Source organism: Crocuta crocuta, unplaced genomic scaffold (genome assembly GCF_008692635.1).
Source record: "Crocuta crocuta isolate KB4526 unplaced genomic scaffold, BGI_CrCroc_1.0 scaffold415, whole genome shotgun sequence".
In the NCBI taxonomy this organism is placed as follows: Eukaryota; Metazoa; Chordata; class Mammalia; order Carnivora; family Hyaenidae; genus Crocuta; species Crocuta crocuta.
The window spans coordinates 987,300-1,003,429 of NW_027531525.1; the positions used below are offsets into that span (position 1 = coordinate 987,300).

Below are 16,130 nucleotides of genomic sequence, written 5' to 3' on the forward strand. Positions count from 1 at the left end.
GCAAGCCGGGGAAGGGGGAGTGAGAGGGGGGCAAGCCGCAGGCCGCGCGGCCCGCAGTCTCACGCCCCCCCTTGCGCGTCAGGCACCGCGGGGCAAAGCGAAGAGGAGCCCCCCAAGTCCCCCGGGGCCCGGCCGAGGGTTGAGAGAGTCGTAGAAGCATCCCACCCCATACCCCCGTGCTCTACTCAAGGTGGAGCGGGGCTAGGTTTATTTACTCGTTGCGAGGGTGCGGAGAGGAGTCGCAGGAGTAGGGATTGGAGGGGGGAGGGACGGAGGCGTTCTCGGGTCCTCAAAAATAAGACATTTCGTAACCTAAAATCCTTAAATTGAGGAATAAAGGGACACCCCTCTATTGTTATCTAGAGTTAAGCTTTTTAATCCATAAGCCTAAAATTAGGGGACAATTAACTGCTTCATTCATTGCACCCCAGTCAGCATGGGGGTGCTGGAAGAGCTGGGGAATCATTGTGCCGACCAATAAGGCCTACGGAGATGCTTTAATCCTGTCTCCCTCCCTAAAGTGTTCTGGAACCTATCGTTTGAATTAGCCGAGTCAGGCAAGGAGGGGGCGGGGAGTCCTTCCGCCCTTCCTAGGAGGGGCTGCATTGCAGGGGGAGACTGAGCAGATAGACTCAGCCACTGGAGCGGGAGAGGGAGTGAGAAGACAAAGCCGTCAAAGCCCCAACAGCCTTCTTTTTCTCCAGCCCAGAGCAGACGCCGAGCCCCCGAGGTATTCCTTCCATCTTGGGAACACGCTAGTAATTCATTGGTAACAGGTAAACTAAATTGAGGGAAGGGGGGCAGGGGGCTGCAAAGATAAAAGAGCAGGTGCTTCTGGTTAGGTTGAAGACCCTTNGTTCAAGAGAAGGGGGCGCTATGAACAATGGGTAGTTTTTGATCACCTTTTATATTCCTTTGCTAAGGTTTCCATCCTTGCCTTCTAATCCACAGACATTAATTTCTGACAATTTACATGTAGTTATTCTCAGCATTTATCTCCTTATGTCAAGCATCTATTTGCCTATAATTTGTTTTAGGTATTTTATTATCTTCAGTTGTTATCTAGATCTTCCTTTTCAAGCTATAATTTGTTTTACCTGTTTTTTGATGAATCTGTAGTCTTACTGTATTGCTCTAGCTTGTACTTCTCTATTTATTTTTTTCTGTAGTGTTCCATTGATGTGTCTACCTTCACCCCAAACTTACTTGTCTCCCTAGGAGTGAATTTGGGGGAAGGGATGACATAATACTGAAAGTAATCCGGACCTCTCTTTTAACAGTCTCCCACTCCCCATCTCAAACCTTTGCCCCAAAGAAAGAGGCAGCTTGAGGTAGGAAGGTGGTGGCCTCTGTGTTGCGGAACTGAAATCCGTACAGCCCACAAAAGCTACATATGGTGGCAGACTCTGGAAGGGGAATGCTTGTTTGCAGCTCAGTGGGAATAGACAGGGGAAGGACATGTCTAACTGGAAAACCCAAAACCAGAATGAGGCACATATACTGAGATGCCAGAGAGCTTCCATCCCCTCCCACCACCATCCCTGTCATTCCCCCCAATGGTGGCAGCATGACACAGCAAGGCCCTCTCGGGCAGGTAGGCCTTGGATTCCCACAGAGGGTCTAGACAAAGAGTAGTTGGGTGTGTCTTTTTATACTATGTATGTGCTAATCATGCATCCCTACGAACAGACGGTGATATTTAGAAATTACCTTTGCCTAAAATACCCAGATTTATGAAGGACATTTGGAAGTATTTATTGAGCATATATTGTGGTACAAGGCACTGTCCAAGCCCTTTAAGAAATGTAAAGAGAGAGGAGGTATGGGTGGAGAACATTTGGGGAGGGGAAGAGACGGCTTGCTGAACAGGGACCTTTTGCAAAATTTGGAGACTTGGGAATTAAATCCACACTAAATTAGACACCAGAATTTCATTAGTAATGAAAGTAGTGTGAATGGTATTTTAGTTTCAATTTTGTGTAATCAGTGTTCTTGACTTTAAATGTCATCCCTGCTTGTATGAGTGTCTTTCTAGAATGCATTTGGTACTCTCTGTACATGTCTCCGAGTCAATGACATAGCTAGAGATTTAGGCCTTGTAAGTTAATATTTTGTAAAATTTCCTTTAGCACTTTTAATTGCAAGATACGCTCTGCCAGACGTTCAGGGATTGTTTGGACAATTTTTGTACATATCCTGGTTTTAGGAAAAGGAGTCAGTTTGTCAAAGAGCTTTTTTCCCTGTCTCAGATTTTAGCTTGCTCTCTACTGCCTTTTGCATTTTCATCATTCAGATCAGAATCACAGGAACAATCAGCACCTAAGCCACTGAGTATCTATTCTTCAGCAACTAAGAATTCTTGCAAGTTTTGAGAATATTGATATAGGACCCTATAAAACTGTAGGCAGCCATCTATGTACAATACATCAAAAAAGACCAGATTGGGAATGAGACCTGTGTTCTAACTGGCTGGAAGCCTTCACAAGTCAGTAGATAATTTCTAACATGTTTTCTTTTCTTTTTTAAATATACAGTATGTTATAGCACAGAGTATATTTATTTTATTTAAGTAATCTCTACACCCAACATGAGGCTCAAGCCCCAAGATCAAGGGTAATGCGCTCCACTCACAGCCAGGAACCCGAAACATGTCCTTCTAGTTTTAAAATTCTGGGATTTTTTTTTTTTCTCCCAATGGTTCTATTTTTTAAAGACTCTATTATGTGGCCAGCATTATACTAAGCTTTATCTGGAGAAGTCTGGTAAGGGAGGAGATTAAAAAACAAAACAAAACAAAAAACCAGCAATGTAGGCAAATCACTGGCAATATAGTTTTAAAAAAGAAAAGAAAAAACTCTCTGTGGTCAGAAGTCAGGAACACTGATGGTCCTGAGGTTTGCATCTTAGGAGGTATGTAACCCCTGTCTGAAGCCAGAGTTGGTAGGCTGATAGGTACAGCCATTTTTTGCAGCGCTCTCTCTGTGCACGTGTCTCTGGAAATTACTGTGGAGATGATCAAGCGGAGTATCAGAGGATGATGACCTCACCTTCCCAGCACCCTCCCCCGCCCTGTCCCAGTCCCCACATAACCCTCCTTCTAAGCAGTTTCTCTGCTGAGTAATGCTCGGTTCCCAGGGTTTATTTTGGAGCCTGAACTTCAGAAGAAAAAGCGCCACTGGGAATTGGCTTTTCATATGAAAAACCTCCCAGTCTGCCCACTCGCCAGTCCTAAAGCCCCTACACTCACACATAACTGTGCTCTGGATTAAGGCCTTTTTGTTCTGTGTTGATCGAGGCAGTTCACATTATATGGGGCTATAGTTTATGCGGTGCAGGGGTTCTCATGTTCGCCTAGCACATTATATGGGGCAGCTGGGAACCTATTTAAAGCCACCGTTTAAGAACCTCAGGCCTGGTAGGAGCCAGTGGATATACTGGGAGGAAGGCCTTTTAAGATGCGGGTTCTATTTTTGGAGGAGTGGAATGTTCATTTTGCTCTTTGGGAACATTTCAACTAAGCTTTCGGCCCCTTCTTGGCTGGTACCCAGCAGGGTGCAGGAGGTCCTATAACCTCAGGGTGTGGGTGGGAAAAGATGGTAGGAGTACCTAGAGAAGGTCCTAGAGAAGTCTCCAGTTCCATCAAAGGACTTTCTCCTTCTGATCGAAACTCTTACTTTCCTTACCTGGAATTCCCAATCCATTTGTTTCAGGTAAATTCTAGCATTAGGATCAGAGAATAAAGGACTTGTTATAGCACAGGAAAATTCTTTTAAGCACCTGGGCTTTGTTTTATTTATTTATTTATTTTTTTTTAATGTTTTATTTATTTCTAGGAGAGAGAGAGAGAGACAGCGTGAGCAGGGGAGGGTCAGAGAGAGAGGGAGTCACAGACTGAAACAGGCTCCAGGCTCCGAGCTGGCAGTCAGCACAGAGCCCGACGCGGGGCTCGAACCCACGAACCGCGAGATCATGACCTAAGCGAAAGTCGGACGCTTAACCGACTAAGCCACCCAGGCGCCCCTGGGCTTTGTTTTAAAGGAGAGGTAGGCTAGAGAGAAATATAAATATAGGCTGTTAAGGCATATCTGTGGGCTAAAAGATGGGAGTGGCAAGTTACGGATAAACAGAAAACTAGGGGCACCTGGGTGCCTCTGTCAGTTGAGTGTCTGACTTTGACTCAGGGCATGATCATGGGTTCAAGCCCCACGTTGGGCTCTGTGTTGACAGCTCAGAGCCTGGAAACTGCTTCAGATTTTGCGTCTCCCTCTCTCTCTTGCCCCTGCCTAGCTCATGCTTTGTGTCTCTCTCTCTCACAAAGATAAACGTTAAAAAAAATTTTTTTTAAACAGAGAAAATTAATCAGCAGCCTCAAATGTCTTGTGTGCTAAGCCCAGCACTTGTAAAGAAGGTATAGACTGGGTTTTGCCTTTGTGGAAACTCTCAATCTCTTGAAGTAGGTGGATAGAGGACATACAGCGGTGGTCTGTATGTAGCCCTAAGCTAATATAGTCTGTAAAACTCTACAGGGGGTTGGGGGAGGTGCTGGAAGGTACAGGGTAGAGGGAGCTGAATAAGTTTAAGGAAGTCCTCTTGGAAAAGGGGAGTTTCTGGTAGGGTTTAGAAGGCAGACAGCAAAACAGAAAGCAGAAATGTCACGGAAGCCCTTTTTAAAGGTACCTATTAAACCAAAGTCAGGAAGAAGTTAGGTATTAAAAACATAGTTAAGAGTTCAAGGGAACAATTTCTTTAGGGACTTGAATTCTTCTAGGGACTCCTAGTAGCCTTGAAACGTGGGTAGCGTTTGTGTAGAAGAGAGAGGAGCTTCCAGGTCGTGAAAACACGTGATGTGGGGGAGTGGTGCACCTGGAGAGGGCACGGGAGCTCTGTGCCCCTCCCTGTACCTGGCCGTGTGCCTCTCTTCCATCCCATCTGCTGGTCCCAAGTTCTGTCCTTTTATAATAAACTGATGATCTAGGAGGTAAAAAACTAAAAATACAAAAGATAGTGAGTAGACAAAGTGAAGCAAGACAGGAATGAGCATAACTCCCAGAGAATGTACTGTGGCTAGGAAGGATGGGCCACATTCTGGAAAGCTTGAAAACCAGACCCAAGACTGACTTGAAGCAGTAGGCAGTGAGGAAGTCCTTCCAAGATGGGAGAAGTTAGGAAATGGTAGAGAATGGTAATAAAGGAAAGATTCCCAAAGCTTGTGCTAGGAAATTTGGATTATATACCGAGGCAAATGGAATACGTTGTTGTTTTTTCAAGTTTCTTTATACCAGTTTTTCTTTTTTTAATGTTCACGTATTTTGAGAGAGAAAGCATGCATGCAATTGGGAGAGGGGCAGGGAGAGGGGGAAAGAGAATCCCAAGCGGGCTCCATCTCATGAATGGTGAGATCATGACCTCTGAGCCCAAATCCAGAGTCTCAGTCGGTGCTTAACCGACTGAGACCCCCCAGGCGGCCCTGTGAAGTTTTTAAGCAAGGAAGGGCCATGGGCCACGAAGTGGTTGCCGTAGCATGAAGACTAACAGTTGGTTTCTTTCTAGGAAATTATGAGGGACCCTGTGAGTAGCCAGTACAGCTCCTTTCTTTTCTGGAGGATGCCCATTCCAGAACTGGATCTGTCGGAGCTGGAAGGCCTGGGTCTGTCAGATACCTCCACCTACAAGATCAAAGACGGCAGCGCTGGCAAAATGACCGGGCAACCAACTGGAGTTGAGCAGGAGAAAAACTCCGAAGGCGATGCCCTCCTTGAATACAGCACCTTCAATTTCTGGAGAGCTCCCATTGCCAGCATCCACTCTTTCGAACTGGACTTGCTTTAAGCCCAAGACTTCTCTCTCCCACCACCCTGCCCTCACTGTCTTCCCTTACAAGCCCCTTCCTTCCCACCCTTGTCCTATTAATCTCGCTCTCTCCCCTCTATTGTGTTGAGGTGGTGCTGATGAATCTGCCAGAGTTGTGTTGTATTTATTTATTTATTTGCCTATCTATTCTATCAGTTTCTCTCAAAAGCCCTCAGGCCACAAAGCACTCTCCCCCATACTAATTCCAGAAACAGGCCTGGTGGGGGCACCACAGAGTAGTATAGTAGTACAAGATGGGGGGCTCTTTTTTTTTTTTTCATTTTAATCCTCTTCAGAAATTGTTCAAACCCAGTATCGTGCTCCAGATCAGTAAACACGAATCTTTCTTCAACAGTTGCTGAATACCTTGAGAGCGCTGAGATTATCAGCTACAAGACAGGATTTTGAAGAGGCTGTTAAGGTGTTAAGTCTCGCTGTTTGATCCTGCTCCTTACAGTACCTTCTTCTTCTCAGAGAAGTTGGGTGTAGTTAAAGGTATAAAACAAGAGGAAATGGTACATCATGGAGAATGAAAATAAGGGACAGATCGGAATCGTTTCAGAAATAACTATATTCTCAAAGGGGTAGTCCTTCTTCAAGCCTCTACGCTTTGCTCCGAACTCTAGCTGAGGAAAATGACTCCCAATTTCAAATCTTAACATGCAATCTTGCTGAGTACTATGATAATTTGTAAAGTCTGATTCCCTGTCTAAAAGGCATAGGGTTTGGCCTCTAGTGTTTTAGTCCTGCCCTCCCGCATCTGCAATGGAGAATACTGACCACTGGGCCTCAGGCACAGTTCTTGAGCTACCCTGAGACCTTGAAATAATCACATGATGACCCTACACCTTGTACCCCCGTTCCTTCCAAAGTTATTGCTGCTGATTTGTGCTGCCATTTACTCATTTCTTTAATAAAGACATTTAATCCCAGGCCTGGGTTCTTGTTTTTCTCTCTTCAAAGAGAAGTGGTAGAGATCGCCGAAATTAGCCTGGCTTTCACCTTCAGTTTATGTATTTTTATCTTTCAATAAGAGTTCTCTTAGTAGCCTTTGTGCATTAAAAAAACGAACATCAGGCTGGACAGGTATCAAACAGGGTGAAATCCACTTAAAATTTTAAAGTATATAGGAAGAAATGCAACCGACTACTCTTCTGCTTGACCAGTGGCTCCCAACATAGGGAGGTAGCAATTCCCACTACCAAACATGCTCTTCATGGTCTCAGTATAGTTGCCTAAAAAGAAACCAACTAATTCACCCAAATACGTTACCTGCTTACTTATAATTCAACTCATTAAACACAAAACCAAACTGATAGTTTTTGAGTCTTTACTATATGAGACGCCATGGGCCAGATAATATAAAAGGATATACACAGGAATGAAACAAGATTTTGCCTCTCAAAAAGGGAACCCGTAAACAGCAAGGTGGATCGTGCCCGGGGAGCGTGCCATACTTCAGAGATGGCACTACCAAGTTCAGAAAGGGAGGTAGACGCGAAAACCGCTGGCTTTGAAAGGCCCACCATAAACGACAAAAAGCCAAAACCTAATAAAAGAATGGGGCCGGGTTGTGTCCTTTTCTACGTTCACGTTCTTTCGAAGGGCTTCCTTCCCGATTTCTCGCCGCCCTTAGGCAGTGGCGATGGGGGGAGGGGGGTGTGAAGAGGGGAAGCATCTGGGAAGTAAAATGCGTAGGGGGATTTGCAAACTCTCGCCGCATCCCCTTTCAAGCCCCTCGAAAAGGACTCCGTTATTTGGCCCATTGCTCTGGGCAGACAGCTTGCGGGGTCCCTACCTCCTACCTACGTTCACGCCGCGATCGGACACCCGGCTGTCCGATCAGTTTCACCCGAGGGTGAGACAGAGGAACAAGGCTTTCCCGTCAGTGCTAAGGCTGGCCCGCAGACAAGTTACCAACGGGGCACTGAGCGCCGCCGATACACATAGCTCCCCGGCCCGCCGCCGGGCCCTTGGCGCCAAAACAAACCCGCGGGTCCATCCCCTACCGGAACTACACGACACGTAAGACACGTAATCAACAATCCTGCCCCTCGCCAAATAGTCCCCGCTAGGTCGTCTCGGATACACACTTTTCCACCCCAAAAGGCCTTCGCTGGAAAGCAAATGCGCGTCGGAGGTGCGCCGCTCTTCTGTTCTAACCGGAATGTGGGTTTTCTGATCGTTTTCTCCTCACGGATCCCTCCGCCAGGAATTGCATTCGCTGAGGCTTCACTTCCGGGTCCGCCATCTTGTTGCCTCCATTTCTCCACGAGGGGGGGTTAAAGGCCCCCCAAATATGCATATATGAAAAGGCCAAAAAGTAACCGTCAGTGACAGGGAGTCTTAACTAGAGAAGGAAACGGGACCAAACTGGCGGGCTCGGTGGAAGCGCGGCCGGCAGCGTCCCGGACGAGGAGGTGAGGGGGACGAAGATGTGTGGACTCTGGGGGGCTGGAAGGGAGACTGCCGTGGGAAGTTGCTCGGCGTCCCAGCCCAGCCCCGAACTTCTGGGCGCGGACAGAGCGGCGCCCCTTCGCCGGAGCGGGGGAAGCTCAGGGAGGGGGACGAAGAGGAAGGGGATGCGGCCGGGAGGAAGGGGAGGGGACTGGGAGGAGGTGATGGGGGGGGCGTAAGACCTGGGGCTGGGGAGCCGGACCCAGGGAAGCTGGGGCCGCAGAGGTGACCGCCAGGGGGCAGCGCGGAGCTCGGGCCGGCGGGCTGCCCCCGCCCCGGAGCCGAGACCCTGGCTTACTACCCCCATTGACTCTTCTTCCATAAAGACAGCGTTGCTGCCTGGGACTGGAGGAGCGGTGATGGAGGGGAAGACGGGGACTCTTAATTGTCTGACTTCAGCAATAGCTTAAAGATTTTGCGTGAACGCGACAATCTGAGCCCCGCCCTCATTCGTGGCCCAGTTGTTTGTACAGCTGGCTGCCCGGTGGAGACGTGTGCAATCGACGAAGAAAAAAAGGGTCGTCCTACAGTTCAATTCCATTTCTCCTTCTCTTTGGCTTTCTCCTGGTCTCACAGGTTTCCTTGAGCCAGCAGAGATGATCCCATCCCTCTCCCTCTTAAACATCTATGGGAAAGGACATCCGATGGCTTACCTCCAACAATTTAACAACATTCTTGGCCGTCTGGGGCCATAGTTTCCTGGTGCTGTTTGACCCACCTAGTTCAGTAGAGATGTTATTAAGCATCTATTTTGATACACTCTTTGATAACAGTGAGAGAACTGCCCCACCCAAACTCGTGTGTGTGTGTGTGTGTGTATGTGTATTTATTTATTTTGAGAGAGAGAGAGAGTGCAAGCAAGGAAGGGGCAGAGAGAGAAGGGGAGAGAGAATCCCACGCAGGCCCCCTGCTGTCAGCTGCAGAGCCGGCCTTGGGGCTCTAGCTCATGAATGGTGAGATCATGGCCTGTGTGGAAACTAAGAGTCAGATGCTTAACAGACTGAGCCACCCAACATCCACCCCCCGCCCCCGCATTCTTATGTCAACAAATGTAATTATTCTATGATAATAGAGTACTTTGTTGTTGTCAAGAGCCCAAGCACTTCATCAGTTATTAAAACACACATATCTAGGGGCACCTGGGTGGCCCAGTTGGTTAAGCATCTGACTTTGGCTCAGGTCATGATCTCACCATTTGTGAGTTCAAGCCCCACATCGGCTCTACGCTGAAAGCTCAGAGCCTGGACCTCCTTCAGAGTCTGTCTCCCTCTCTCTCTGTTCCTCCCTTGCTCACACTCTGTCTCTCTCTCAAAAATAAATAAAGATTAAAAAAATTGTTTTAAACACACTGATTTGGAGTTTTTGTGTGTTTATTTGGGAGAGGGGGTGGGTACTTTATTTTATTCATCTCCAAAAGCCTAAGAGACAAGTTAGATTTTTATTTTGTTCTTCACCTCTGATAGGAAAAGTAGAGGTACATCCAGGAAGGGAGAATGTTTTCCCTGTTATTTTAATAATCAGGGAGCTTGAAAGTGCCTAGATTGTCCTCGCAACTTTGGCTACATCTCGTGTCTGGTGGGTATTGTCAGCGTTTACATAGGATATGGGAGAATGGCATACAAAATGCTGCTGTTTTATTATAAAAACTTTGTTTTTAATGTTTACATTTGAGAGAGAGATGGAGAGGGGCCGAGAGAGAAGGAGACACAGAATCCGAAGTAAGCTCCAGGCTTCCGAGCTGTCAGCACAGAGCCTGACGCGGGGCTCTCATGAACCATGAGATCATGACCTGAACCGAAGTTAGACACTTAACCGACTGAACCACCCAGGTGCCCCGATTATTGTTTTTTAAAGTTTTATTTATTTAAGTAATTGCTACTCCCCTTGTGGGGCTGGAACTCATGACCATGAGATCAAGAGTTATATGCTCCTCTGACAACCAGCCACATGCCCCAAAATACTGTTTTAAAAATACATTTTATTTTAACTTTAGATAGATGCTTCAGGTTAACTCAAAAGAGTGGAGGATAGGGGAGAAAAGAACCTTGAAGAGCCCATTTCTAGGAGATTTTTTTTTTAATCAGGTGATGAATTAACTCCCTACTTACATTCTAATTCCAAAGTTTAACTATATCTTTGTATAGTAAGAAATAAGGCTTTTCATGGCCTGTTTAAAGAATAGGATGACAGGGGTTCCTGCGTGGCTCAGTCAGTTAAGCATCAAACTCTTCATTTTGGCTCAAGTCATGGTCTCATGACTTGTGAGTTTGAGCCCCATTCGACCCCCACTTGGGACTCAGCCCTGATAGTGCAGAGCCTCCTTGAAGTTCTCTCTCTCAAAATAAATAAAGAAACAACAAAAAAAGAATGGGATGACAAATCTGAGTCAGTTGCCATTTAGTGGTACTGATACATGGGCTCACAAATGTGATTAAAGAAAAGCGATACAATCCATGTGTATATGAAGGCAGACTGTGGTGAAAAAAAATTGACTTCAGAAATACTTGGGGCTCCTGGGTGGCTTAGTCGGTTAAGCGTCCGACTTTCGCTTAGGTCATGATCTCGCGGTTTGTGGGTTCGAGCCCCGCGTCGGGCTCTGTGCTGACTGCCAGCTCAGAGCCTGGAGCCTATTTCAGAATCTGTGACTCCCTCTCTCTCTGACCCTCCCCTGCTCACGCTGTCTCTCTCTCTCTTCTAGGAAAAAAAAAAAAAAAGATACTTTGGAAGAGTTCAGGTGCTGAAGACGACAGTTTCAGTGGGATAAACTCAGCTTATTTAAATAAAGGATCTTGTTTTTTAAAAGAGTCAGCTTCCCTGGAATGTAAAGCAAACCAGATTTCTCTTTAGGCAAATATCTCAACCTTCAACAGTATTTTTTTGTGGTATAGAACAGATGAAATTTCACTATTATGATACTTCTGGGATGATTCCTGAGTTCAAGCTCACATCAAGTTACATGCTGACTGTGTGGAGCCTACTTGGGATTCTCTCTCTCCCTGTCCCTCCCAAACTTGCGTTCTCTCTCTCTCTCTCAAAATAAATTAATAAACTTAAAAGAAGAAAAAAAAGGATACTCCTGCTTTTTGCCAGCATTTATTTCCCTTTATGACCAGTTATGGAAGTGTTTAAGACTTGGTGATACACCATGTATATCTATATGTATCTATATATACATCCACCATATATTATATATACCATGTGTATATAGATGTATATATACATACGTGTTATGTATATATATCGTATATATGTGTGTAGTGTAATTTGAGAAAATGTGAAGGAGTCATTATGACTAATGAACCACCTAAAAAATATTCTTAAGTATTACTAATAAGGTAATTAAACTGAAAGGCAATTTTTTTTAAGGTTTTGTTTTTTTTTTTTTTTAATTTCTAGGAGAGAGAGAGACAACGTGAGCAGGGGAGGGTCAGAGAGAGAGGGAGTCACAGACTGAAACAGGCTCCAGGCTCTGAGCTGGCAGTCAGCACAGAGCCGGACGCGGGGCTCGAACCCACAAACCGCGAGATCATGACCTAAGCGAAAGTCGGATGCTTAACCGACTAAGCCACCCAGGCGCCCCTGAAAGGCAATTTTGATGTTTTATTTTTTTTTGTTGTTTTTTTTTTACAAATAGTTTATTGTCACATTGGTTTCCACAATTTTGATATTTTAAAAGGAAGGTAATTATGGAGAAATACAAAGTGTTGTTTTTCTATAATAAGGTTTTATCATTTTTTTTCTGTTGCATTTTCTTAAGTTGTAAAAACTGACATTTAGGTTACAGAAGTTCACACTATTAAAGGCCATCCTCTCCTTGTGAACATACTCATTTAAAGGGTCTGGACCACAGCCTGGGCTATACTCATTCTGTGCAAACTCCCAGGTGGCCTCCTGGACATCCGTGTTTGAGGATAGTGCTCTATGCTATAGACTGGAAGATCAAATCACATCGTGGCTGAATGACTTGCCTAAGCCAGTGACTCTCAGATTTTCTGGTTTCAGGACTCATTTATAGTCTTAAAAATTATTGAGGACATTACTGTGCTATATCTATTGGTATTATTTTTGAAATTAATTTGTGTTTATTTGAAAATATGACGGGTACTTGTTTGAAATTATATTTCCTGATGCATTTTATTCTTTTATTTTTTTGTGAGACAGTGCATGTATGCATGCGTGTTGGGGAGGGGCAGAGGGAGAGGGGGAGAGAAACCCTTAAGCAGCCTCCACGCCCAGTGTGGAGCCTGATCTTGATCTCAGGACAGTCAGATCATGACCTGAGCTGAAATCAAGAGTCAGATGCTTAACTGACTGAGCCACTCAGGTGCTCCTGGAAATTAATTTTAAAATGTTCATTAATTAAAATACAATAGTAAATCCTATACGTGTTAAGGTAAATAACACATTTTTTTATAAAAAAAAAAAGTCTTCCAAGTGAAATAATGAGAAGAATGGCATTGTTTTATATTTTTGCAAATCTCTCTAACCTCTGGCTTAATAGAAAACAGCTGCATTAGGGGCATCAGGGTGGTACTGTTAGTTGAGCGTCCGACTTTGTCTTAGGTCATGATCTCACTGTTGGTGGGTTCAAGCCTGCCTCTGTGCTGACAGCACAGAGCCTGGAGCCTGCTTCCAATTCGGTGTCTCCCTCTGTCTTCTCCTCCCTCACTTGCACTATCTGTCTCTCAAAAGTGAATAAACACTTAAAAAAAAGAAAAGAAAAGAAAACAGCTGCATATCTATTGCATTTAATCTGTTGCAATAGGTTCTTGGAAAAAGGAGTATTTTAATAGCTATTTCAGGTAATTGTGGGTGTTCTTCTTTGATGCTACACAAAAACTGGACAAAGTGACAACTTCTTAAAAGTTAGTTGCAATGAGAAATCTGAAACTATATCAATGAAATTATTATACTCTATTACCTTAAAATCAATTGTTCTTTCACTTTAAATTATTGTTTTTACCTGTACATGATTTTATAACATGCATCGGTTATTTGAAAAATATTATTTCTGCAAATTATGTAGATCATCCAAACGTTGATGCATTTTATTTTACAGTATTAAAAAATCACATTCATATCATCGCTAATTTCATCAGAAAAGTTTATAGTAAGCTGTTAACTCATGGTGGTGGATTTGTTTCCCAAAATTCTAATTTTGCTCGAAAGCTCTAATTATACTTAATAATTGGCAGTGAACATTTCTCCTTGAAATGGCAAGCTTACTTTGTTCATATTTGGAAAGGTTTCTGCCGTATAACTGAGTCTCAATATCCTTGGTTTGTCTGTTCATCATTCTTTGGTGTGACATGACATTTTTTAAAGTTTATTTATTTTGAGAGAGAGTGTGTATGTTCACTTGAACGGGGCAGAGGCAGAGAGAGAGGGAAAGAAAGAATCCCAAGCAGGCTCTGCACTGTCAGCACAGAGCCCAACATGGGGCTCGATCTCAAAAATCGTGAGATCATGACCTGAGCCAGGATCAAGAGTCACCGAGGTGCCCCTGACATATGTTTCTCCCCACAGTTGTTTCAAAGGGATGAAATACTGTTTTATTGATTTCTTAAGCTAGAGAGGTGGTGATGTGTTGCACGGGATTTCCAAAGTATTTTTCTGACTATTGAACATTAGGGAACTGTTGTTTAGGGCCTACACTTTTCCAAATATCTGATTGTGTTAGATGAGGTGGGAGGGAAGTGCCATACTGCATAGTCAGCTTGAGAACTGTCTTACATATATTTAAGTACAAGAGGTCTTCTAAAAACATCTTATAGGTAGCTTTCCTTGTGTTTGAGTTATAGCTTCCTGAAAACTTCTGTTCCTATGCATAAAGATGTCTTTGGTGGACTTGGGGAAGAGGTTACTAGAAGCAGCAAGAAAAGGCCAAGATGATGAAGTGAGAACATTGATGGCAAATGGCGCCCCATTCACCACAGACTGGGTAAGCTCTTTTAATTATTCCTGATGTGTGAGGTTGCCAGTTTCTTTCTTTTTTCTCCATCCTCCCAACATTTTATTTTTAAAATTTTTTTTTAAAGTTTATTTATTTATTTTGAGAGAGAGATTGAGCATGCAAGCAGGGGAGGGGCAGAGAAAGAGAGGGGAAGAGTATCCCAAGCAGGCTTCACTCTGTCAGTGCAGAGCCCCATGCAGGCCTTGAACCCATGAACTGTGAGATCCTGACCTGAGCCAAAATCAAGAGTTGGACGCTTAACCTACCGAGCCATCCAGGTGCCAAAGATTTTATTTTTAAGTAATCTCTATGCCCAACGTAGAGCTCAAACTCATAACCCCAAGATCAAAAATTGCACCCTCTACGGACTGAGCTAGCCAGGCACCCCCGCCCCAACCTTTTTCTTAAAGGCTGAACATACTGTATTGATTTTTCTTCTTTCTCTTTCTGCCTTATTCTCCCTACAAGTGTTTTGTTTTCTTTGTTTTATCTAAGTATGTAGTTTTCTTTTAGTTTTCCAAATTGAAAGAGTCTCCTGTGGATGTATATAGGTGGTCACTGTAAGGTATTATATATTTGTGCTTTTCCATAATGCTTTTTAGAGTATTTTCTGAAGGTTTAATTCTCCCTGGAGTGTACTTAGGTTATAGGCTCCTGTAATTAGCTAGAAATTAAACAAAATCAGCATAATAAGAGTGCATTTCTTAACTAATAAACTACTTGGTTTTTTTCCTCTAAAGTATCCTGGTTAGTAAGGAAGAGTCTAGGCGTTTTGTTTCCTTTTTACCACTTAAAATACATTAAGAGGAAGGTGCTGATTTCATGAGCCTAAGCAGCCGCTTGAAGAGCAGTTTCAGAAGATCCAGGTCCAGGTTATAATGTGGGCTTGCTAAACATTCATGGATTTTGTAAGCAGTATCTAATTTAATGTAAAAAAAATTTTAATGTTTTTTATTTATTTCTAAGAGACAGAGAGACAGCGTGAGCAGGGGAGGGTCAGAGAGAGAGGGAGACACAGAATCTGAAGCAGGCTCCAGGCTCTGAGCTAGCTGTCAGTGCAGAGCCCGACGTGGGGCTTGAACCCACCATCTGAGCCGAAGTCGGACACCCAACTGACTAGGCCACCCAGGCGCCCCAATTTTTTAAAAATTTTAATGTAATCTCTGCACATAACATGGGGCTCAAACTCACAACCCCGAGATCAAGAGTCACGTGGTCTACCAGCTGAGCCAGCCAGGCGCCCCAGCATTGCCTAATTTGAACAATTTGATGGGCCAACATCCTCTATCCTGGGGTGATTAATTCATAGCTTTAGAGGTCAGCAGGTTCTTAGCACTTCACAAAAAGGAAGAAAAGGAAACCTATGAGATTAGCATTTCTATAAATAAGAGCTGAAAAGAGCAATGTGAATTAAATCCAGTCAGGCAGAGAAGCCGAATATATAAGAGAAACAAAGAATAAAGAACTTAAAGAACCTAACACAAAGAAAGGAATAGATTTCTGGCCAAAGTGGCCAAAGATAGAGAAGTCGTGAAAGGTTTACTTTGAGATGAGATGGACTGCTTATTGCTGTTGACATGCCATGGCTAAAATCGTATTGCCTCTTCATCTCATCAATCTTTTTGCTTTGTTGTTACTGTGGTAACAGGCTTCTATTCCAACCACTTAAAAGTTTACCCCAAATTTCTCAGTAACTTTCTAGTCTCTGCCCTTTTCCTAAGAATTATTTTGAACTTGCCTATCCCTTACCTTTACCCCAATGCAGAATGTTCCTGTTTATCCATTTTTTTACCTTCTTCTAAGCCTTGCTTAGCATCATGTCCTTTAGAGAGTCTTGTCTGACAAATCCACCCGACTTAAATCTATTAGC

The 16,130-nt window shown here is 44.1% G+C and overlaps 2 protein-coding genes across 7 annotated transcripts in view; both read left to right on the top strand.

The window, feature by feature from the left end:
* The window catches only part of MLLT11 (MLLT11 transcription factor 7 cofactor), an 11,091-nt gene extending 4,309 nt beyond the window's left edge, over nucleotides 1-6,782 (top strand). For 2 of the 4 annotated variants that reach the window (XM_077772647.1, XM_077772648.1), the window contains 2 exons: nucleotides 705-776; nucleotides 5,551-6,782. In XM_077772647.1, the coding sequence (XP_077628773.1) occupies nucleotides 5,557-5,829 (273 nt within the window). In that variant the 5' untranslated portion in view covers nucleotides 705-776; nucleotides 5,551-5,556 and the 3' untranslated portion in view covers nucleotides 5,830-6,782. Of the gene's footprint in view, nucleotides 1-6; nucleotides 191-267; nucleotides 777-5,550 lie in introns of those variants that run through there. The other 2 variants (XM_077772649.1, XM_077772651.1) reach the window with 2 other exon arrangements.
* Nucleotides 6,783-7,881: 1,099 nt separating this feature from the next.
* The window catches only part of GABPB2 (GA binding protein transcription factor subunit beta 2), a 36,023-nt gene continuing 27,774 nt past the window's right edge, over nucleotides 7,882-16,130 (top strand). For all 3 annotated transcript variants that reach the window (XM_077772644.1, XM_077772642.1, XM_077772643.1), the window contains exons 1-2: nucleotides 7,882-8,270; nucleotides 14,109-14,248. In XM_077772644.1, the coding sequence (XP_077628770.1) occupies nucleotides 14,141-14,248 (108 nt within the window). In that variant the 5' untranslated portion in view covers nucleotides 7,882-8,270; nucleotides 14,109-14,140. The remainder of the gene's footprint in view (nucleotides 8,271-14,108; nucleotides 14,249-16,130) is intronic.